This window comes from Microtus ochrogaster, chromosome X (assembly GCF_000317375.1).
Source record: "Microtus ochrogaster isolate Prairie Vole_2 chromosome X, MicOch1.0, whole genome shotgun sequence".
NCBI lineage: Eukaryota > Metazoa > Chordata > Mammalia > Rodentia > Cricetidae > Microtus > Microtus ochrogaster.
This window is the reverse complement of record NC_022026.1, coordinates 15906143-15931370: the sequence shown is the minus strand read 5'-3', so window position 1 is coordinate 15931370 and position 25228 is coordinate 15906143. Positions and strand designations below refer to the sequence as shown.

The 25228-nt window shown below is 37.6% G+C and overlaps 1 protein-coding gene across 5 annotated transcripts in view; it reads left to right on the top strand.

The window, feature by feature from the left end:
- Positions 1 to 24926, top strand: part of Mcf2 (MCF.2 cell line derived transforming sequence) — a 74366-nt gene extending 49440 nt beyond the window's left edge. For all 5 annotated transcript variants that reach the window (XM_026784924.1, XM_013350472.2, XM_026784923.1 and 2 more), the window contains 9 exons: positions 4648 to 4740; positions 5665 to 5790; positions 7796 to 8017; positions 12033 to 12125; positions 14362 to 14440; positions 15909 to 15972; positions 17719 to 17849; positions 21326 to 21435; positions 24193 to 24926. In XM_026784924.1, coding sequence (XP_026640725.1) covers positions 4648 to 4740; positions 5665 to 5790; positions 7796 to 8017; positions 12033 to 12125; positions 14362 to 14440; positions 15909 to 15972; positions 17719 to 17849; positions 21326 to 21435; positions 24193 to 24225 — 951 coding nt within the window. In that variant the 3' untranslated portion in view covers positions 24226 to 24926. The remainder of the gene's footprint in view (positions 1 to 4647; positions 4741 to 5664; positions 5791 to 7795; positions 8018 to 12032; positions 12126 to 14361; positions 14441 to 15908; positions 15973 to 17718; positions 17850 to 21325; positions 21436 to 24192) is intronic.
- The last annotated feature ends 302 nt before the right edge of the window (positions 24927 to 25228 follow it).

The following is a 25228-nucleotide window of genomic DNA, read 5'->3' as shown; positions in this document are numbered from 1 at the left end:
TTGTGCCAGCACCATTTGTTGAAGATGCTTTCTTTCTTTCATTGTATACTTTTAGCTCCTTTATTGAAAATGAGTTGTTCATAGGTTTGTGGGTTAAAATCCGGGTCTTCTATACGATTCCATTGGTCGACTTCTCTGTTTTTATGCCAGTACCACACTGTTTTCATTACTGTATTGGTTTCAATTTTTAAAAATATGTGTATGTGTGTATGTTCATGTGTCTGCAGATGCATTTATGCCTGTGTGTGCACATGCATGTGTACATACACATATGCATATGTCCTTGGGTGAGTTTTATCCTTGGTTTTTTGAGACAGAGTCTCTGATTGGTTTGGAACAAGCTAAGTATGGTGGGCTAACTGGCCACCAAACATCAGAGATATGCCTATCTCCTCTTTAGTGTTGTGATTATAAGTACATAAATGCTGCAAATCACTAAGCACATCTTTGTTTTTAAATTTTTAAAATGCAGGTGGTGGGGCATCTAATTCAGTTCTTCATGCTTGCAGGTATATTAGCAACTGAGCTATCATCCTGGCCATAGTTTTTGTTATTTCAGGAACTTCCATATCAGTTTCCACACTTGTATGTCTGTCAGTTAACAGTTTTCTGTACTCTCTGAGTTACTTTTAATGGAATCCTGATTTTTGTTCCAGAACTTCTTTTCAATTATCTATATGAACATAATAATAGATTTTCCTTTTAAAGTAGTTTTATTCTCTCTGCATGGTTCCAACTGCGTTTACATCGCTTTTCTGTTCTTTTTCTTTATTAGCACTTGCTACTCATCTTGGATGCTTTCCTGAAATGTCTGTTAATTGTTTATTTACATTAGGGACAAGCACATGAAATCTGATTCAGAGTTTCTTGTGTGTTTCTGGGTTTACTGAGAATGGTTCTCAGTCTTGGATTGCTTGTCTCTGGTTGTTTCCTTTGGTTTGCTCGTGAGAGATGGGGGATTTTGCTAATACATCTATCTTTAGGTACTTTCTCTTCCGCTGCTTAGGTCTTCCCGATTGCTGTTCAATAGAAACATAATTGGCTGCTATTGTGCTTGAGGAAAAGGACATGAGTTTCAAAGTTGTTAGATGTTTAAGATATCCGGCCCTTTTCCTTGTTTTCAATATAGTATTCTCAAATTAGTTGAACCTTATATACCTTGGTCCAGAGGCCCTCTGGTTTACTTTTATAGAGAATCATTCTTCTGCTGTGTGTGTGTGTGTGTGTGTGTGTGTGTATGTGTGTACACGTGAGTGTGTGTGACTCAGTTGTGCTTATTGCAGCTTTTACATTTTTTATTTTAGATTTTAATGTGCATTCAATATTGGTTTTGGTAACAGATTTATTATTATGCAAATAAGATACTATAAAATTTATTCCCTTAAAGCATTGGTTCTTAACCTTTCTAATGCTGAGACCCATTAATACAATTCCTCATGTTGTGGTGATTCCCAACCAAATTTTTGTTGCTATTTCCTAAGTATAATTTTGCTCCTATTATGAAATATAATGTAAATATTTGTGTTTTTCAATAGTCATGAGAACCACTGCTCTAAAGTATATAATTCAGTAGTTTAACTATATTCATTAGATTGTATGGTTATCAACCTAATCAATTTCAGAACATTTTTACTATTAAAAATTCCCTCCCTAAAGTCAGTTGTGGTAGCATACACTTGTTATTCTAGCACTGACAGGCCTGAGGAAGACGGATCTTGAGTTAGAGTCATGCCTGGGCTACATAGTGATTCTACCTTTGAAAACAAACAAATAATAGCAACCAACTAATGGACAAAGTCTCCCCCCAACAGAAAAGAAAAGAAAAAAGGATTTATGCAACCGTTTACCTTTTGATCGTTACCTCTTATTCACTGACTTACTGAATTCTCCTAATCCATTCAACTAACATTTAGCTATTAATCAGATTTCTGTTTTAGTGGGTTAACCTATTCTATTATATAATTTTATATAAGCAAAAGCATACACTTTATGGTGTTTTTAATGTGGCTTCTTAACACAGTGGTTCTCACGCTTCCCAGTGCTGTGATCCTTTATACAGTTCCTCCTGTTGTGATGACCTCCAACCATAAAATTATTTTTGTTGTTACTTTATAACTGTAATTTTGCTACTATTATGAGTTGTAATGTAAAATATCTGATATTCAAGTTACAACGGGGTCGTGACCCACAGGTTGGGAATCACTTATTTTACGTAAGATTTTCGAGCTTAATACCATTGTTTATAGTAATACTTTATTCTTTTTCTGCTTGAATATTTTGCTGAATAGATAGATCACAGTTGATTCATATGGTCATTAGTTGATGGGCATTTGACTTGTTTTTATCTTTTGTTTTACATAGCTATTATGTAATATTTTGCAAATTTTATTATTTTTATAATGTATGTGTGTTTTTTCTGGATGCATGTTTGTATACCAGGTGTATCTAGTTCCCTCAAAGGCCAGAAGAGGGTTTCATATTCTTTAGGACAGGAATTAGAAGTGGTTGTGATCCACCATATCTATATATCTAACAACTTTGAAACTCATGTCCTTTTCCTCAAGCATAGTATCAGCCAATTATGTTGCTATTGAACAGCAGTCTGGAAGATCTAAGCAGCGGAAGGGAGAGTATAAAGATAGATGTATTAGCAAAGTTCCCCCATCTCTCACGAGCACACCAAAGGAAAACAACCAGAGACAAGCAATCTGAGACTAAGGACCATTCTCAATAAATCCAGAAACACACAAGAAACTTTGAATCAGAATTTCACATACTTGTCTCTAATGTAACCAAACAGACAACACAAAAAAATTTAAGCAATTTTTTTTCTTTTGGCTATTCACCTAGGAATAAAATGGGTCATATTTTATATATTTAACATAGAACAGGATCTTAACATATATCCTTAACTAGCCTGGAATGCATTATATAGACCAGCTTAGCCTTGAACTCACAAAGATCCATCTGCTCCATCATGCTTGCTTATGTTTAATGACTAGCTGTTGGACTGTTTTCTATAGTGACTGCAGTTTTCCATTACTACTAGAGTGGATGAGTTCTGATTGGCCCATATCCTCATCAACAGTTGTTGGTATTGATTTCATAAATATTTTGAACTTTTCTCTTTCAGAGTTACAGGTATTTCTTTGAGAAGGGCTTGGGGCATTCTCTAACATAAAATCTGAACTGTTTTTAGCAAACAGTTCTCTCAACTTGTAATCAGATACCATGTGTGAATTGACTTTTAGTTTTAAGTTTTGCAAATATTTTCTTCCTCCTCAATTATATTTTTGTCTTGAGAAAAATATATTTTATTTTTCTAATTGGGTTTTATGAAGGAGAACAAAATGGCTTGTATCAGACTATCATATTTAATTGTTAATTGTTTATTTTTATTTGAATTAAATTATATGCAGAATTTTTTTCACATTTAGTGGAAGGCCCTGTATCTTATTCAGGTATATCCTCTTTCCAGTCATTTTGTGTTGTGCATTTTCCATATGCACATTCATCCTAACAACCCCCATCTTCTATTAACTATGGTCCCTACACTGTTCCCAGGACCCAATGTCATAGCCCCTATATTTATAGTGGCAGCAAGCCAGTTACTGAATGAAATACAGCACGAGTTGATGAAGTCTGTATTTTTCTTGTGATCTTAAAAAATATTCTGTTCTCATACCCAGTCAGATTTATATTTAGCACAACCTATTTCTTTTCTGGGCCTTTGCCTGTAGAGTAGCCTTTTGTTAATTTTCCTGGACAGATTGAAGAATGTTTTAATCATTCTAACCTATTGTCATTTCCTGCTTTCTCAAATTTTATACAGTTTATACCAATATGAATTTATACGTGGCAATCTTTTAGACTTTGAAATGCTGTAAATTTCTACCTTCCAAATCCATCCATTCATCCATCCATCCATCCATCCATCCATCCATCCATCCATCCATTCATCCTTCCTTCCTTCCATTCCTCTTCCCCTTACTCCCCTCCCTCCTTTGTGATTTTCCTGATACATGTTCTTAAGAGGTAAGAAAGATTCAGGTCTGGGGTCTAATCAATGAGCACTTGACAGTTGACATTTTTCAGGAACATGTATTTTTATTCATTAAAATTATTTAAAGATTTTTATATATGAGCATTTTGCCAGTACACACACACACACACACACACACACACACACACACACACACACACACCATGTATTGGATTCCTGAGAACTAGTGTTAGGAATAATCACTGTGTGGGCGGGCACAGGTGCAGGGAACTGAACCTTGGTCTTCCGGAAGAGCAGCAAGTGCTTTTACTTCTGACCCATCTCTCCAGCCTTGGTATATGTCTTTTAAAAAAAAATTACTTTAAAAATAAGCTTACAAAGTAAGCATTCTATATGGAATTTTCATATATATTTTGCTTGTCACTTGTACCCCTGTACATTTCTTAATTTAACATTTATTGATTATCTTTTTTTTTTTTTTTGAGACAGGGTCTCTCTATTGTGCAGTTTTGGCTGACTTGGAGCTTGCTATGTAGACCAGGCTAGCCTCAAACTCACAGAAATCTGCCTGCCTTTGGCTCTGGAGTGCTGGGATTAAAGGTGTCTAATACTGTACCCAGCTGATCATTATCTTTTAATGACAGGAATGTCAGAGAAAATTAAAACACCGACTTGGTCTGGATTCCTATTTGCTCAAACCAGTGCAACGAATCACTAAGTATCAGTTGCTTTTAAAGGTAATTACATGAAGCAGTTGCTTGTCTCTTTACTTTAAAAATTATTTTATGTGTATGAGTACTTTGCATGTCTATGTGTACCATGTGTCTGCCTGGTACCCATGGAGGTCAGAAGATGGCATCAGAGTTATAGAACCCAGGTCTTCTGCAAGAGCAACCAGTGCTTTTAATCAGTGAGCTATCTCTTTAGACCCTACTTAACGTTATTTTTGGAATCAAATCTAGTAGTCATCTGTGAGGAAGTGATTGACTAGGAAGCATTAGCAATAGGTTGAAGAAGATGAACTTTAGGTATAAGTTTTTTTGCATTGTGCTTTTTCATGGTGATATACAAATGACAATCACAAGATGATTAAGTTATGAGTATAAGGAGATCTTCATCCTCCATATAAGTTCTATTCATATCTAAGCATAATATTTTTTAAAGAATTTTTATATTAAGGTCGAAATATATACTTATTCATTTTAAGATTATGTTTCCTATTGGCCCTTTCAATGAAAAATGCAAATGACACTCCCCTAGTTTAATGGAAAAGGATTAGTAGAATCTATGTTATGTACAAATCCAACATAGATTCTTCTAAAATGTGTTTCATGATGCTATATGCATTATGAGTGATAAATTATTGTATGTAGAAGAAGAAATTTCATGTAATCCCTGATGTGTTTTTATAACTGTTTTTTAATTGTAAAAGCATTGAATGGATGCTCTTTGTTTTATACTCTAGAATTATTATTCTACTTCTCCAATTTTGACATTGTTATTAAATATGTTAATATGACAGACAATATGAAAGAAATTACTCTAAGAATGACATTATCTTTGGATTACTGCTCAAAAGCATATTAGCTTCAAATAATTAATTTTTCCAGCAGTTTTTAATATGTGACTAATATTGTTTGATTCTTGACTTCTACTCATAGGAGCTCTTAAAGTACAGCAAAGAAGGAGAAGGAACAACTCAGTTAAAGGAGGCACTTGATACAATGCTGGACTTATTGAAGTCAGTGAATGACTCCATGCATCAGATTGCAATCAATGGCTATATTGTAAGTAAACTTTAATGATGGAGTTTTTGAGGGTAGACTTACCAGAATCCCTTTTTATCTTTTGGATTCAATTGGAAAATAACATAGGAGGCAGACAAATGGAAATAAAAGTATAAGCATTATTATTGGTAAGCTAAGTGGAGGATTGGGTGCAGATGAGCAGCCAAATGGAATCCGATGACATTTTCCTGGTCTGTAGCAGCCTGCCTTCAAGTCTGAACCTTGAGTCAGTTAAGCAGACTCTCTGTCCCAGACTGATACTTTCCCTAGTCTGGAGTAGATATGAATAAAAAGGCTTAACTCTTCAGGGCTTGCCACCTTTCCCCAGAACTGCTCCATCCAAAGGGTGGTAATTTATCATGAATGAGGTAATTAATCAAGAGTGAGGAAGAGATATGAGCATTGCTCCAGCTGAAATAACTCCACATGGCAAATGCCAAGAAGCCAACAAAAAGGAAGGTTCTTTTATGTGGCACCTTCATAGCAATTTTAAATGTATGCGAGACATGGTGTGTTTCAAAGTAAAAAGTTATGGTACAGTGAACAGTTTCAAAACTTTAAAAAGATTTTACTTTTCTTGATTCTTTGTGGATTTCACATCATTCTTATCCAACTTCTCTCCCTGTCCCCTTGAGTCCCCCCTCTGCCCTTGTAGTCTCCCCCCCCAAACAAAACCAAATTTAAAAGAAAAACCAAGCAAATAAAAGAAACAAAACAAAAATAAAAATAGCAACAAGAGAAGCTGAGTGTGGCCCGTTGAGTCACACAGTGTGCTCTTTAGTCTGTTCATCTTTACTTGTGAGTGTTCATTGCTCTGAGCATTGGTCTGGCTAGAGGCCTCTGGCTTCTGCTACACCACTGATAATGGCTTTCACAAGGGCTCTTCTTGGGTATCTTCTTGTTGTCCTGTGTGTAGGCATCCTGCTGTTTTGGATCTGTAGGTTCATCCCTTTCACATGCTCCAACAGTTCATAGATTTGGTGGTTGCTGGGGTGGGCTAACTCATAGCCCTTGTTCTGGGCCTGCCTGGGTGATGGCTGGAGTGGTCAGTCCACTAGCTTTCCCTCATCATCGCTACCAGAGCAAGCCCTCCAGCTCTGCCTTGGTTAGCTTACCTAATACAGCTTACAATAAGGAACCAGGTCAGTTCTTGCTATGAGGCCTTCAGATCCAGGTCCTCACACTCACACCATCAGGCCAGCTCTAATGTTTTGCCCTGAGGAGGTACGAGTTCTCTTTCCTGATTGCCATAGGGGGCAGATGGAGGTTCTTTGTCCCGTAATGTTTTGTCAAGACATTTTAAAAAAATTTTACAAGTTCTTTGTGTATGTATTATGGCTCCTGGTTTTGTGTTTTTATGGGATTCCTGTGTGTACAAACATGTATGTTTCTTCATCTACATGTGTTTCTTGTGTTTTTTTTTTGGTTCTTTTTCTCATGTTTGTTTCATCCTATTCCAGTTTGTTTATTGTATTTTAGTTCATTTTATTTTAGTATTGGTTTGTTTTCTAAGGAGTGACAGCGAGGGTGTGAATCTGGCCGAGAGGGAAGGTGGGGGAGGACCTAAGGGGAATTTGGGTGTGGTAACTGTAATCAGAATATATTGTATGAAAAATTCTATTTTCAATAAGAAAAAATAAAGGACAAAAAAGAAATTCATGCCACTATTCTGCCATCTTGGCCATTATTGTGTCTCACCTGGTTCACTGCTGGTGAATGATAACTGACTACCCACCTAGCAGCCTGCATAGTACCTTCTAGTAGTATGAAAGTTAGCCTGTAAAGGGTAAGCCATGCAGGGCAGTATGAGATTGATTTATTCATTTCCTGTGACCAAATGTGACAAGTTCTCAGCAATAAAGTCTTATGTAATGATCTGAAAGAAATAAAGTAGGCAAAACATGCTTCAGAGTACTAGTAAATCAAACTAAAAACTACAATGTCAATGTTTGACACATGGATATAGCTCTGCGTTCTCTGAATTGGTTTTGATTTTTCATTCTAGGGGAATCTGAATGAGCTGGGCAAGATGATTCTGCAAGGTGCATTCAGTGTTTGGCTAGGACACCGGAAAGGTGCTACAAAAATGAAGGATTTTGCAAGATTCAAGCCCATGCAGCGACACCTTTTCCTGTATGAAAAAGCTGTTATGTTTTGTAAGAGGCGTGTTGAATCTGGAGAAGGCGCTGATAGATATCCATCATACAGTTTTAAACACTGCCTAAAAGTAAGAAAACTCACATTGTCTGATACAATATTATCTTATATGTATTCTACCTTGAATACTTTTTTTTTTTTTTACTTAAGTAGGTTTTACACTTTAGTTACTCATCCCTCTGGTTAAAAGAATCAACAAAACAAAACAATGCATATGTGTTCATGTGTGAGCTCAGACCCGTATATGCTACAGGTCAACTTTGGAGGTCATAGGACATTTCAGGTGTTGGTCCTCCCCTTCTACCTTGTTTGAAGCAAGGTGTCCTGTTGATCATTGCTATGCACACCAGTCTTGTTATCCCAAGAGCTTCCAGGGGGTCTCCTGTCTCCACCTCCTTTCTTGCCATGGGAACACTAGGATCACAAGCATGTACTACCACATCTAGCTGAACATGGGTTTTGGGCGTCTGAACTCAGGACAAGGGGTTGGCTCCAGGTTTATAGCTTTGATTCAACTCCCCATCACTGTCGTCTCAGATGTTCTCCAAGGTGCCCTTTCTGCCCCAGCTCACCTCTTCCAATGGTCCCGGGTAAAATTCTTGGTCTCATTACCAAGAAGCTTTTGTTATAGGAGAAACAAGAAGCAAAGGGTTTCCTCCTCCTCACTGCAGTTTAAAAAATGGAGAACTCTTGTGCTTAGCGTATTCCTACCCTCCTGTCTTTGTTCCTCCTCCCTTCCTTAGCCCCATGCTTTCTGATTACCCTATCTATAGCTGGACCTTCCTAATATATGTATTCTGTGCTATTCTTTGAAACTATTTTATTCTGTCTAGAACCCAAACTACTACTGTATATTAGTCTTGTGTTAAAATTAGGAGACGGTTGTTTGTGAAAGTCATTAGAGGTCTGGGAGTACTTCTAATCCACCTGAGGCACTAGCTGGCAAATTTGGTTATTTCAAACCTAATGAATTTTATCTTTCAAGTTTAAATTCTAAAAGCAACACATTTGTTTATGAAATGATTGGAAGATGGAACATTCTTACCTTCAATTCTCTAGTCACGGTCCTTTGAATCATTTTTCCTGAGTTTTCTTTCTCAGCTAGCTTTCCCAGTATAGTTGAGGGCTGATGGAAATTTAGCAATGATTATGTGGCTGGACCTGTCGAGGGCTTGAGGACATAGTTTAAGGAGGCCACCTGATAAGCAGGCCCTACCTACTTTTGTTTTTCCTCAGACGGGTCAGCTGCTTCTAGCTGTATCTCGCAAAATTCCTACCTAGAATCACCTCCCTGAATGTTTCCCATTGTCTGTTTTGTATTCAGTTTTGAATCCATAGTATCTCCACAGATTCTTCAAAACTCCAGTCACTTTTATCACAAGTACTCAATTACTCTTTTAATATAGTCCACCTCTAAGTCTACATATCTGATGTACTTATGACTTTAATAAACATCAATTGAGAACCAAGACATTGTGATGTCTTTGTGACAGGTTTTAGATCTTGCCATCTGTACGTGTACTCCTTGAAAAGGTACTTCTCCTTTGTAGGCATGTTTTACATAAACCAATTTGATTCACATTCTGTTTGTGAGGTGATCTAGTAACTACTTACTGCAGAATTTCTTATTTGCATTGATTTCTTATTTTATTTTAAATTTGATACAATGATAGACATGTCAACAACAGAGTGTTTCTGAAGATAATTGAAGTAGAGAAGGACTAATGAGGTAATGAAGCCAGAAGGGTTACAATAGTTGCCATGGAAACAGAAGGAGGAATTGATGCAAGAACCATTTCAATGGAAGGCAGACATAAGGGCTTAGTGACATACCAGATATAGAAAATAAATAGTACTTGACATTTAAAAGAAGAAAATCTGTCCGGTTTTTCTTTTGTTTTCTGATATAATTGTGTCTTTAATTGAAAAGAACTAGTCAGTGCTGCTTGCAAAATTTTAGATAAAGATTCCTGGGAAAAGGGTGATGCTGTAGACTAAGAAAGACGGAAGTTAGACTGTTTCGTAGGTCTCATTATGCTTGCTTCTTCCGGCTGTTTCTCATGAGAGTCCATCATTACTGGTCAGTGTGCTGCTAAGCATAGCTGAACAACTTCTCTCCCCTGAAATGTATTTTTTTGACTGCATAACAGCAAGCTGGAACCACACAGCCTGCTCATGTCTTTCTAATGACTATGTACTCTAATGCAAGCACTTAACATCCATAGAAAAGCCATATGTCAGGTCACAGGTAACCAGCTAGAGACGTTGCTTTCTCAGATCCATCAGATTGTGCACTTGCTTATTATCATCAACTGTTGTTTACACTGACCACACAACAGTGCTAACTTTGTGTCAGATAAAAATAGTTTGATTTCCTAGGAAATGCCCACATGTATTTAAATAATGATGTGTTATATATTTTAGCAATGGGAAATAGTAAAACAGTTGCCATTCAAATACAGAAAAGGATGGGAGGCAAAGCCATACATTCAAAGCTCATTATGAACTGGAGGGAAGGGTAAAGAGCTTGTCATTCAAGTATAAGGACTGGAGTTCAGATCACTAGTGGGTGTGGCTGCCCCTTGTAATCTCAGCTCTAGGGGATCTTCAAAGCAAGCTGGCTAGTTAGATTAGTTGGATCAGATTAACTCTGGGTTCAACAGGAGGCCCTACATCAATAAATAAAGTGAAGACCTATTATGGAAGATGCCTGACATGAATCTCTGGCCTCCATACATGTATATATGTACCCATGTACATGTGAACATGCATACCCACATGCACATACCTCCACAAAAACTTATATGATCTGAACATACCGTTTACTACTTATATCTCTATATCAACTCTATGAAATACACGATTTACCAAATTTATGTTTGAAATAAGGGAATTTGGGGAAAATTCAGCACCTTACACTAAGACACATAGCTGATGAATGTTAGTGATGGATGGAGGTCCAGTCTGTCCTTCTTTGACTTGGAAGTCTGTTTGTCTGCTACCTATCATCCCATTGAGACAGTTATGTGATGAAACATAATTACTTTTGAAAAACAGTAGGATCCAAGTAGTCTTATATTGAAATATTCAAGCAGAGTTAGATTAGAGTCGCGCAGGAAGGCTATATTTGGGAGCATTTAGAAGTCACTTTAGACTGTATTCAAGGTGGATGTCAGAGGCTCTTAAAGTAACATAGCTAAGTTTCATTTCTAAGTATAATTGTTTTTCTTTACCTTAATGCAGGAATCTTATGAGCACTGCCCTTAATGTTTATTAGTTTTAATTTGGGTCATTTTGGGGGTTCGTAAGTGTAACGGAGTGTGATATTCCTGGAGACAATTAGGAAGGAGTTGAAAGAAAAGAGGAAAGGCAGAGAACAACTTAAAGAAAATGTTACACAAGGGACTGAAGTTGTCCCCCATGGAATTAGGCAAGGTTAGCAGCAAATGGTGAAAGACAATTTTGCAAAGCAGAAACCAGGGTGAGAAGAAAGTGGTGGGAAGGAAGAAATACTTCATACAACACAAGTTTTACTGCCCTGAGAAGGTTCTCATTCAAGTTAGGTATTTTCTTTGCTGTAGAGGCTGAGGAATTGGGGGGAATTGAAAAACTTCTGGGAACTCTTCCCTAACCCATAAATTTACTTATAAGTCATAAGGAATAATCTTGTCAGATCAAATTGATCTGGTCAATAATTACTTCAAAAAACCTTGAAATTGATCAATTTCAAGTAGCTTTTCCCATTGATGTTTAATAACTTATACATCTGACAAAATTCTGTTTTACTACCGTATAGTTAATTTCCAGCAGAATTCAACCTTTGATAGGCAACCTGGATATTCAGATGTATGCCATTTATATTAATCACTGGAATGGAACGTGGTATCTGAACTCTGAGTGCATATTTCCACAAAAACTCTTAAGTCATCATGCCTATGGCTATACTTCCCTTTTTCTGCTCATTGAAAGTAAAATGTGTATTTTGCTTACGTGAGACATTCTGTTCCCAGAGATTATGACAGAGCATGGTGAATGTAATTTCATATTTGTAATCCAATGATCAAGAACGATTTGGTTTGTTGTAGATGGAAGAAGTTGGAATCACAGAACACGTGAAAGGCGATAACCGCAAATTTGAAATATGGTATGGTGAGAAGGAAGAAATTTACATTGTTCAGGTTGGTTATTCTTCTGGAAACCATAATCATCAATAAAATGACAAATTTTGATTTTATTTATTTAATTTATTAACCCATCATCTTCAATTTGTATTATCTATATATTTCTGGACGTAGAAGCATCCACTGGAGAATGTTAAACCTACCAGGAGTCTCATTATTAAAGAAAACTGATTCTCTTTACCCCAGAAGCCAGGAATCATCTATTACTCTTTACTTAGTAGTGGGAACTCTGAATCCCTTCCCAGCACTCTGCCTTGGAATGTTGATTGACTTGGTCTTGTGAGGTCCTGGGCATCCATAGCTGCCATCATTTCCTGAATGCAGTGGTCCCATCATATCCAGAAGATACTGGTTTGCTTTCATCCTCCCAAACCTCGGGATCTTAAATTTTTTTCTGTCCCTTCTCCTGTGGTGGTTTCTGAGCCTCGTGTGTGGGGGGTGTGATATAGAAGAGGCCATTTATGAATGAACATGCCATACTCAGTCTCTACATTTTAAACAATTCTAAGCTTCTTTATTAACCTTCAAACACTGCACAAATCAACTTGTCTGATGAGCTCGGAGAGTTTTGCTCAGGTAGATGTTAATTTAGAGGGCAGTTTGATATTATACCTATTTAACAAAATAATATTAGTAGGTTCACATGTGGAGCTTATGAGCTCACCAACCAAGGTTCTCAACCAACTTTCAATACTAGGCCTGTGTTTTCTCTAGTGGAGCAGACCTTAAATCTAACAGGAAGCAGTTGGTTACCTTCATAACATTCATGCTAATGATTTTAGGTGTGTGTGTATGTCTCTCTGTCTGTCTGTGTCTCTGGGAATTTGTGCAGTGCTTTACGAAGCCAGTAGGGAGCAATGGATCCGCTGGAGCTGGAGTTGAAGTTCATTGTTTGCTCTCCCGAATGGGTGCTGGGTATCAAGGTCTGGTTTTCTGCAATAACAGTGCATGTTATTAACCACAGAGCCATCATCTCTCCAGCACCAACATTAAGAAAAAAAGGACTCTGTTCGATTTCCAACACTCATGATAGGTGGCTTACAACAACCTATGGGAATTTGACTCCTTCTGGTTTCCATGCGCATTGAAAGCATGTGGTGTGCTTAACATACATGCAGGCAAGCCATCCATACATATTGAATCAAAGTAAATAAATAGATAGTTTAAAAATGATTTAAAAATCTGAGTTGGTAAAAAAAAATGTTGGTTACCTTTTATAAAATCTCATTCCTTTCAGGGCTGGAGAGATGGCTCAGTGGTTAAGAGCATTGCCTGCTCTTCCAAAGGTCCTGAGTTCAATTCCCAGCAACCACATGGTGGCTCACAACCATCTGTAAAGAGGTCTGGTACCCTCTTCTGGCCTGCAGACATGCACACAGACAGAATATTGTATACTAAATAAATAAATATTTAAAAAAAATCTCATTCCTTTCAAGTTTGGCTGCTACTTTTTTTTGCATCTATGAAGTTTCTCCAGTTAGCCTTGAGTTTCCTTTGTCTTCAGCATTTAAAGACTTAAAGATATGACTGTTTGGATGTATTCCTTCTTTTGACAGAACATAGTCAAGATCCTGGGCAGGTGTGCTCTGAGGCCCACTCTGTTTCAGGGAGGGGAGTTGATTCAAGACATTTCAAGATAGTGCTGTGCTATTTTCACTAAGTCTCTGTGTCACCACTTGTGGCTGACCCATATGTTATTAGCTGTTGCAGATGTTCAGTTTTTTTTTATTTTGTATTGATAGCAGTACATACACCCTTCTTGGTTTACTTTAAGTTATGAGTTGGTACCATATAACAGACTTACCTTATAAGCAATGGGAGAGCATTTAGGGAATCCATCGTGTAAGTATAAGTTTTTAAGATGATTATGTAATTAATTTTAACTGTAGAAATACTAGAGCTTGCTTTGTTTTTACTAAAATTGAAACAAAGTGGTGTGTGTGTGTGTGTGTGTGTTTGTGTGTGTGTGATCCTCCAGTGAAGCAACAGTAGCTGAAAGGATCTCTGTATTTTTTCCAGTTGTTATACTCTTTACGGCAATTTTAAAATGATTTTGATTATAATATCTAATCAGATTGCTAGTGATCAGCCTCTTAAATGCTTTAAGAATTAAAAGGCTAGAATTTGAATCTGGTGTTTCATAGAGTGACTCATGTTTGATTACATTTTTCATTATTATAAAAGCATTCTTTTCAAAAGGAAACATACTTTTTCCTTCTGCTTTAATTTTTAGGCTCCAAATATTGATGTGAAGATGTTATGGTTAAAAGAAATAAGGAACATTTTGTTGAAGCAGCAAGAACGTTTGACTGGTAATTTCATTTTTTATTGAAAATAGAATTTTTTTTCTCAAATAATATATCTTGATTATAATTTTGCCTCCCTCTACTCCTCCCAGTTCCTCTCTACCTCCTCTCCCATCTGTATCCATTCCCTTTGACTGGTAGTTTCAGGCATCCATGCTTTATATGGAGAAGCACAATGACAACCCACTAGTTGGGTTTTATGAAAAGGCTTCCTGGGAATGGGGCTGATAATTTGATAATAATGAAGGGATGTATTAAACTACAATAAAAAAGTGACATTGAGATTCAGAAAGCTTTTTAAAAAAAAAAACCCAACTGCTAATTTAAATTCTAAGGTCAGCCTCGGTGCTTCAGAACCAGTTGAGATCAACAAAGTATCAAATTCTAGTCCTTGGGGGGGGGGAACCTCACAGAACCAGTATTCAGAAAGTTTGGGATGAAGAATTGGTTACACTTTTGAACTTATACTTACAAAAAAGAGTCTCTGCTTGTGTGTATGATGTAGATGTACATACTTGTGTATGTGACTATAGGTGTATTTGTGTTTGTGTGTGTGTGTGTGTGTGTGTGTGTGTGTGTGTGCATGCATGCTCATATGTGCATGTGCCACAGCGAGCATGTGGAGATCAGAAGACCAGTTGCATTATACCTTCTTTGAGGCAGGCCCTTTTTCATTGTTCACTGCTGCATAAGACAGGCTAACTAGCCCCAGAGCTTCTGGGAATTCTGACTTTACCTCCTGTGAGTGCTGGGATTAAAGATTGTAACTAGAGGTTTCTCGTCTATCTGCCAGTTCCCGAATTACCACTGAGACTTTATATTAATTACAAACTGTTTGGCCTATTAGCTCAGGCTTATTATTCACTGGCTCTTACAACTTAAATTAACCCCATTTCTATTATTCTATATTTTAAAACAAAGCTTGTGGCTTGTTACCTCACATCTTGCTTCCCGGGTGTCAGCTGGCTACTCCCTGACTCTGCCCTTCATCTCTCTTTATGTTTGCTTGGATTTCCTGCCTGGCTCTATTCTGCCTGGCTGTTGGCCAAATGAACTTCTTTATTAACCAATAGTAATAAAACATATTCACAGCATACAAAAAGGCATCCCACATCAACAGACATGTGCTATTGAGCCCTGTTTTTTTATTTTGTCAGTTTTAGATTCAAATGCAGGTCCTCATTCTTTTGTAGAAACCGCGTGTCACCCCAACCCCTAGTTTGTATCCAAATACACAGTTTGGACTCTACAGATAATTTTAGATGGGTCTTCTTGTTTGTTGGTCATTTCAAATACCTGAAAATGGGATGTGTGTGTGTGTGTGTGTGTTTGTGTGTGTGTGTGTGTGTGTATTTCCATCTGTCTCTCTATCTCACTCCCTCTTTTCTCCCACCCTCTGTGGTGTATGTGAAAGTCATCCTTCAAAGAAGTAAGAAACATGACTTATAAATGACAGATATGTTTTATTGTTCAGCTATGAAACAGCTGGATCAGCCAAGAGAACCAGATGAAGTTTCTCTTCAGCAGCAGAAAGCTGAGTAAGTGATCATTTCACTCAGAAACATAATTCTTTAAATTTATTTAGATTTATTTATTTCTCTTTATGTGTATGAATATTTTGCCTACATGTACAAACGTGCACCACATGTTTGCCTGGTTCAGGGAGGTTAAAAGAGGTGTTGGACACTGAAGTTACAGACAGTTCCTAACCACTGTGTGGATGCTGGGAACTGAACCTGGGTCCTCTGCAAAGGCCTCAGTTGTTCCCAATCACTGAGCAATCTCTTCAGCTCCCAGACATACCAAACAATGTAATTATAACAACCAGCCTTCTGTGATAGCAATAACTCATCAGATAATGTAACCACACTTTTTTCTCATATCTAAGCCATATATTGGAGTCACACAGAGACCAACAGTCCCTATAAATTGCAAAGCTGTTTTTAAAATACTTAAGTACTTTGCAATTGATCTTGCAAAGAATTGCATTCAGACTGACGGTAAATGTAGTGGTTCTCATTTATGGCTTTCTCTTTGGGGTACTTTTGCTTACTTTCAGTCTGTGGGGGAAACAGTATGAGAACAACAATAAAGAACTCGTTCACATTGTGTAGACCCTTAATGAAGAACCCTTGGTGGTGATTTAGGTATGTTTTGTACATAGTTAAGGCATAGATCTAGGTAATGAAGTTAGCCTGAAGTTCTTCAGGATGGTGGCAGTTGTACATGGCAGCTCAGCACTGCTGCTTTAAAACTCTATCTTGACATCCTACCTTTAACAATCTTAAAAGCTGCACTCTTTGCATCTGAGTGTACACAGAGATTTTTCCATGCCATTTTCAAAGCCCCGATAGAGTTCACTGAGCTACACTAGTTGCATGGAAACACTGAATGACTTATGACATATACTGTTTTTTTTTTCCTTTGTCACACCTATCTCCCAGAGGTCTCTAAAATCTAAGACAGCACATGATTTTCATCGGGATCGACTCTGAAGGTCGTTTTCTGGCAGGGTTTGTAACATTCAAACACAGAAGTGAAGACTTTGTTGTATGAAGTAGTTGCTGTAACAGTAGCTGGTGAAAACTTAACAGTGTGAATCAGGATAAAATTTCTTCTACACATTTATATGTACCTTCCCTGACACATTCTAACTAGAAGTTTCTCATCCATCCACCAGTTCCTGAATAACCACTCGAAGGCTTAATGTTAATTATAAACTGTTTGGCCTTTTAGCTTACACTTATTATTAACTAGCGTTTACAATTTAAATGAACCCATTTCTATTATTCTATATTTTACCACAAGGCTCGTGGTTTATTGCATCACATCTTGCTTTCCTGGCAGCTGTTGGCATCTCCCTGACTCCACCTTCTCTCTTCCCATATCTGTTTGCATTTACCGCTTAGCTATATTCTGCTCTGCCATAGGTCAAAGTGGTTTCTTTGTTAACCAATGGTAATAAAACATATTTATAGCATGCAGAAGGGCATCCTACATCAACACATTAAGGTGAAAAGTCTTCAGAGCAATACAGGTTGTACACATACATGTCTTGGGTCTAGAAGGGAGCAATATTAAGTTTGCATAAAAGGGGTGTGCTGGCTTGAATCCTAGGACTTAAGCTCTTGAAACTGTTTTATATTAACTATTATACAGACTTAAATAAGGGCACATCAGCTATTGGAATGGATTTTCAGCTTATTGTTAGCACATAATATCAAGATAGAACATTTTAAGTTTTGCTATTCTTAGACTATGCAAAAGCTCACCTATTTTTATAGTGGCTGTTTCAGAAAGCAAGAGGAAGCTCTTCTAAATGCTGTGGAAGTGGAAAAAGAGGTAGAACAAGCCAGTGGCATGGTGGAGGTCAGGAAGGCAGTTGTGCCAGTTCAAGCACAAGTAAATTGCACAGGTATGTGTCTTGGTTATCTGAAGAAAAGATTCAATAACTATGTGAGTTTTAACTTCTGTTGCTAATGTGCAAAGAATCTAGTCATGTGTTATTTTTGTATAAAGAAAAGAGAGTTAGCCTGTTTTTTAAAATATTTTTTTAAATATATTTTTATTTATTATGTGTACAGCATTCCTTCCATGTGTGCCCCACAGGCCAGAAGGGGGCGCCAGGTCTCATTATAGATGACTGTGAGCCACCATGTGGTTGCTGGGAATTGAACTCAGGACCTCTGGAAGAGCAGTCAGTGCTCTTAACCACTGAGCCATCTCTCCATCCCTGAGTTAGCCTGTTTCAGAACTTTCATTTCTTGCACACAAAAAACACTCTTATGGAAACTACAGAATACTGTTTGTCAAAGTGTGATCCTTGGCCCAGTAACATTAATATCACCTGGGAAACTTGTTTTATTGAGGAAGGTTTTATTGGCTCTTTCTACTTCAGATCTTATGAAGCAGAAACTTTGGGTGTGAAGCCCAGCTACCTGAATTTTGACCAACTTTCTATATAATGCTCATCTGTGTTCAAGTTTTAGAACTCTTACAATAGAGGACAGGAATGAATGCAACACAGATACTGCCTTCAGTGGATATACTGTTTATTTACCATTGGTTTTGTGACTAGAGCTGGAAAATTTGTTTTCTTATGAGAATTATGTTATTTGAAATGATGGTACATAATGCATTTGATTCATCTAATCAGTGCATCAGGAATTGTGTAGAGTTGCATTTGAAGTCTAATTAAAATACACACAGCTGCCATCTTTACAATGCTAGGAAGGTAGATTATTCAGTAAGCGATTAAAATGGAATGTGGTAAGTATCATAATAGGGAGGTATAAGGTAATATACAAGCATACGAGATTCCCTAAATAGCTTTGGAAACAGTAGCATAGACTCCCTGAGAAATGCCAAGTACTCAGGACTTAATATAGTAGTCTTTAATCCTACTAGTTGAGGAGGAAAAAGTAATGATGACCGTGTTCAGTTTTTAGTTATCCATTTAGAGGTTGCTTCCCTCAGATCATTATGTTGTGACTCCCAGCCCCAGAAACAAAGAGAGAACCTAGTATCCAATGCCTTCATTTGACAGATATGGAAACCACATCAGAGAGGTCACATAATATTTCCAAGGTGACATGAATAGTTTACTGTGGCTGAGATGGGAGTCTGTAAATGTGTGACTTAGATTTTGTCTTAGTTTTTTTTTTTTTGGTGCTGTAGGAGCATACCCTGACAAAACCAATTGAGGGAGCTTGTTTATTACAGTGTACAGTTCTTGGTTACAGTCTATCACAGCAGGGAAGTCACAGCTGTAGGAGCCTGAAGCAGCTTCATGTTCACAGTCATGAAGCAAAGAGAAATAAATGTATTCATGTTGTTTGCTTGTATTAATAGTTTCCTTAGATAGTTTTCTTTATGCTTATAAAGAAATGATGCTGCCCACTTTCAGGCTAGGTCTTACTATATCAATTAAAGTCACCCCCACAGGCTTGTCTGTGGATAGAGACTTCTCTCCCACCAAGTCCCACATCTGTTTAGTCCAAAATAAACACATAGAGGCCTACATTAATCATAAACTGATTGGTCTATAAGCTCAGGCTCCTTATAACTCTTATAACTTATATTAGCCCATAATTCTTGTCTGTATTAGCCATGTGGATTGGTACTTTTCATCAGTGAGACATTTTCATCTTGCTTCCTCTGTGTCTGGGTGACAACTGCAGACTGACTATTTCCTCTTCCCAGAATTCTCTTGTTCTCGTTGTCTCAACTCTACTTCCTGCCTGGCTACTGGCCAATCAGCATTTATTTAAAATACAAGTGCCAGGGTACAGACCATTGTCCCACAGCACTTCTCACAGCCTCACAGAATTTTCCAGTCAGGACTTGGCCATAATCTTAAATTTTCTTTAGGTCCTCATAAGATTATCAGTGCCTCCAATCAGCAGGAAGTATCCCTGAAAATTACACCCACATTCCCACAAAATGGATTATAGATATTTATCTTTGTTTAGAGTGTTGGTTACAAGATATTATGAATAATGGTCTGGACAAAAAGATAAAAAAATGATATTTGATTCAGAGTTCTTGTTTAAAAAAAGTGGGGGGACATGCTGTGGGACAATGGTCTGTACCCTGTCACTTGTATTTTAAATAAATGCTGATTGGCCAGTAGCCAGGCAGGAAGTAGAGGCAGGGGAATGAGAACAGGAGAATTCTGGGAAGAGGAAAGATTCAGTCTACAGTCATCACTCAGACAGAGAGGAAACAAGATGAGAATTCCTCGCTGACAAAAGTACCCAGCCATGTGGCTAACACAGACAAGAATAATGGGTTAATAATATAAGATGTAAGAATTAGTTAATAAGAGCCTGAGATATGAGGCCAATCAGTTTATGATTAATGTAGACCTCTGTGTGTTTTCTTTGGGACTGAATGGCTGCAAGATTGGGTAGGACAGAAACCTCAGTCAACACTTGTTCACAGGCCAACATCATCTAGCCAATCCCTCACTGAGATTGTCTTCTCATGTGATTCTAGGTTGTGTCAAATTGACAGTTTAAACTATCACAGATTACTTCATCTCAAGCAGTTCAAGTCTAAAGAAAAAAAAGGAAGGAAGAAAGAAATAAAGGGAGGAAGAAATAAACCTCATATCTCCTGCCTGTCACCTCATTGTTTTGGCAAGGGGATACATGGTCTTAGTATGTAGTACAGGCTGGCCTGGAACCTACCACGCTAGCCTTGGACTTGTAGAGATCTACCTGCCTCTGCCTTCTGCATGCTGGGATCAAAGGTGTGCACACCTGGCTACATGCAGGCTCTTATAAGGCATACGATATGTAATGTATGATCTCTGCTTACTAAGAGAGGATCCAAGACAAAATAATAGCAACACCAGGTGGAATCTAACAAGTACTATTTGAATGGGATAAATATAAATATTATAGAAAGAACATTTAGAACCATTTTTTTTCGTGTGTGGAGGTAAGAAAAACAATATATTTTGAAAATGTTTAGCATTACTTTTTTTTTGACAGGGTATCTCTGTGTGTAGCTCTGACTATCCTGGAACTCACTTCTAGACCAGGCTGGTCTTGAACTAACAAAGATCCACTTACCTCTGCCTCCCAAGTTGGGATTAAAGGCATGTGTTACCACCACCTGGCTTAACATTACTTTTAATAATGTCCATCAACCTCAACTTCCTACCATTCTGAAATTTTGAAGAAGTATATTGTAGTCCAAATCTTTTCTGAAATGTCAAATTAAAAACTAGTACAACCTATGTGCAGTTTTGTTTTGTAGAGCAAGACTGTGTGTATTATTGGCCTGTTGAAGACCGCAGCTTTAACTATAACAGTGAGTTTGCTTCTCCTGTGGTGGAGAACCAGATCTTTTAAGTAACTGATATACCTGTCATTTTTCTTGTAGCTTGGACTCAGGTGTCACCATCTGCAGAAGGTCTTGGAGCATCTGCGGAATGTTCAGCCAACTATTTCTACCCTAGTTACAATGACAATGAAGAAGATCGGCCACAAATGGTTAGTATAACATACTACATCAAAATTACAGAGGCAGTTTTACTGATGAAACAGGTAGGGCACATAAAGAACAACTTTTTGTCAGAATCCTTGAGGATTATTGAGTACATTCTATATCTAAATGAAATGATTTGAGGTGAGTCCTTTAAAGATTCACTAGTCACTTCTCTTTATGTAGAATACATCACAATTACACACAGGACACTAGTGATGTTAAATAATCAGTTTTCCAATTGTTATTTTTAATTTTTTTCCACTCTGGAGCTCTCTGTGGTAGCCCAGGCTGGCCTCCTGCCTTAGGCTGTCAAGTGTGTGACTTCATGACCCTCTCAATTTTAGATTTTTTTAAAAAGTAAGGTGTTTATTTTATTGCACCTTTCTGTGCATATGGAATTTTCTTTTAAGCTTAATATTTGAAATTATAAATTCAGAAGAAGCTAACAAAAATACTACTGAAATGTCTGTGTTCCCTCCACCTAGTTATCTTCTATAATTAGAGGATGACACCAAATCTTAGGAATTGACATTCGTGCTAGCCTTACTCAGATGTCACCAGTTTTCCATGTACTTTTGTATGTTTGTATATGTATTGCCATGTAATTTTGTTCAGAGCTGTGTTTTCTACTTAAGTATGAGGTATAAACACAGATGTAATGAAGTTTCAAATATACTTTAAAATTACTTTACACAATAATTTCTCAATATTTAACAGTATTAGTGTAAGAAAGACTAAACTTTTTAAGTTATAATTTACAGAGGAAGAAATTAAGTGCTAGCAGGAAATTTGTCATAATTGTCTGTATTTGCAGTGCTCATATTTTGAATGATCGAATGCTTTATGTTCTTAAAATATTGAGATTGAGAACTTCAATCTTTAAGTGACTGGAGAGATGGCTTAGCAGCTGAGAACAGTGGCTTCTCTTCTGGAGGATGTGGGTTTGATGTCCAACAGTCATGTGGCAGCTCACAACCATCTGTAACTCCAATTCTAGAGGATTGTATGCCCTCTTCTGGCTTTCAAGGGCCATAGGCATATATAATACACATGCATCTTTTAAAGAAGGACTTTTATTTTCTTATGCAAGCTTTATCTGTTGAAAATATATTTTATTATACATTAAAATGAGAAATAACAAAGATTTAAATTAAGAAATCTATTAGAATTTTGAGTAAATATCATTTTTATTATAAAGTGACTTTCTCTTTTTTTCTTTTTGAGATGGTTTCTCTGTGTGACACCCCGTGGCTGTCCTAGAACTCATTCTGTAGACCACACTGAGCTGGAATTCACAGAGATCCACCTGCCTTTGCCCCCTGAGTTCTGGGATTAAAGGCATGCACCACCACCACTTGGCTGACTTTTTTGGTTTTTCAAGACAGGGTTTCTCTGTAGCTTTGGAGCCTGTCCCGGAACTAGCTTTGTAGACCAGGCTGGTCTCGAACTCACAGAGATCCACCTGCCTCTGCCTCCCGAGTGCTGGGATTAAAGGCGTGCGCCACCACCGCCCGGCTGGCTAATTTTTTTTTTAAGTTAGAAAATAGTGAGAAATAAAGCACTCTTTTAAATATCTTTAACATCTGGTTTATTGAAAGTTATCCTGAGCTGGGCCTGGTGGCACATACTTTTAATCCCAGAACTCTTGAGTTCAGAGCCTGCCTGGTCTACAAAGTTGAGTTCCAGGATAGCTAGGGCTACACAGACAGACCCTGTGTCAACAAAACAAAACACTAAAAAAGAGGTTCTGATTCTCATGTAATTTTGAATCCAATTTTTTTCTACTATCATAGATCAGATAAACTGTACAAAACTCCTGCATACATTTGAGAATGAGAGTACAAGAGGCAAGTAATATCCGTTTGTAAACCTGACCTTCCAGACCTATGGAAGGGCTCTCAGGAACAAACCCTAAATGGTTTACTTCCTGTAATTTGCAACCTACAGGTTTATATCAGTTATAGTAATAAGTGAAACTTCCTTAGTTTATATCATTGGTAGATGAATTCGATTGGATTAGTTGGTCAGATATGAGCAATCAGAGGAAACCATTTGGTATTTGAACACTGCCTGTGTGTGTCTAGAAGGCTTGTCAGAACCAGGCCTTCTAGCATTATTTATCTAGTTTTGGAGTCAGAAAAATAAAGTGAGTCTGCAAAATTGACTAATGCTTTCATCACAGGTGTTGGGAATTCAGGACAACCTATTAGAGTTTCTCTTTGAATACCTTCCTGAGTCATGCTACCCAGGAAAACATACACAAGAGCAATGCAGTGCAGTCCACAACACCTGCACCTTAAAGTTTAAAAGAAGCTATGAGAGACTGTGTCTCATAGGGGGTGGATGATGTTCTTAAGGATGACACCCGATGTCTTTTAGCCTCTGCATGCATGTGCACACACATACATGCTGGCCTATATCCACACACTTGCAATCCACCCACACGGACATGCACACAATATGAACACACATACAGAAACTGAAAGGAGCTGTTCATTTGACTTCACTTTACAAACACGGGAATCGAGATGCAAGCCCCTTTTACTGGTGTGTGCCCATAATCCCAGCACTGAGAAGGCTAAAGCGTGAGGTTTGGGAGCTTGAGACTAACCTGGGCTATATAGTTAGTTCCAAGCCAGCCTGAGCTACATAGAAGTCTTTCCTGCTTCAGAAAGACACACACATGCACGCACACACATGCACATACACACACACACAGAAACAAACACCCTGAGAAATAATGGGTTCCACTTCTATTACAGAGAGCCGTGTCGGAGATGACTCTGCTGATGTAAAGAAGCTACTATGTCAACTGGCAAGTAGATCTTGCAGCCTGCTTCTCAGCCCATGTGGAAAACACCACCCAAAAGACTTTCAGCCCAAACGATGGGGATTTCTTTTTTCAGGTTTATTTGTTTGAACATGCAAAGAAGCAACAGCATATACTTCTTTCTTTTCCTTTACTTTAAAAACATTTTACTTGTAGTATTCTTTATTCCTCAAATTGTGCAGTAAGTGGATAAAACATTGTGCTGGATAAAATGTCATCTCAGAATACTTTTGACTTGAAAATTGTTTCTTCTCTCTCTACTTTGTAACCAAATGCAATCAGCGTGCCTTCGATTATTTAGCTTATTATGAATTAAGTTAAATGTAGGGCTGTAGAGTAGTTAAGGCCAAGGGAAGCACAACTTATGATTTAATTTGCTTTTTAGACCTAGCGCTCCTTTTAACCGCATAAGATAATGCAGAGTCAGAAGTCCTGGGGCGGATGAGGGGCATTAGTAAATTCTCTTCAGGGCTATTGCCTTTTCTATGTGCCAAGATGAACTTTTCCTGATAGTAGTTTACAAAGAATTGCATTTAAAATGTAATATTTTCATGCTTGTTTCTTTTTCTCAATTTATGCTTATAATTCATGTAGCAAATTAGTTGTGCTCTATTCTGTACATTTCATGCTGTAATTTTTCTTTTCCAAATAAAAACGAAACCTTTGGGTTCCACAAATTCATCCTTTGGTTTTCGTTTGTTTGTTTTTCCCGTCACAGATTGATCCCATTTATTGGTCTTTCAGAGAAGACTTGCTGAAGCTGTCACATTTGTCACTGAAGCAGGGAGTGAATTCTTTTCGTGGCCATCAACAGGCAGTTAGGAAAGTTGTCAAGCTTGTAACATGTGGGTTTTCTTTACAACTTCACAGTCTGAGTGAAATAAGGCCCTAACCGACTGAAAGCAGAGCGCTTCAGAAGACTTCTGAGAGAGAAGCTTTCCCATGAGGATTCTTAGGGTCAATGGTAG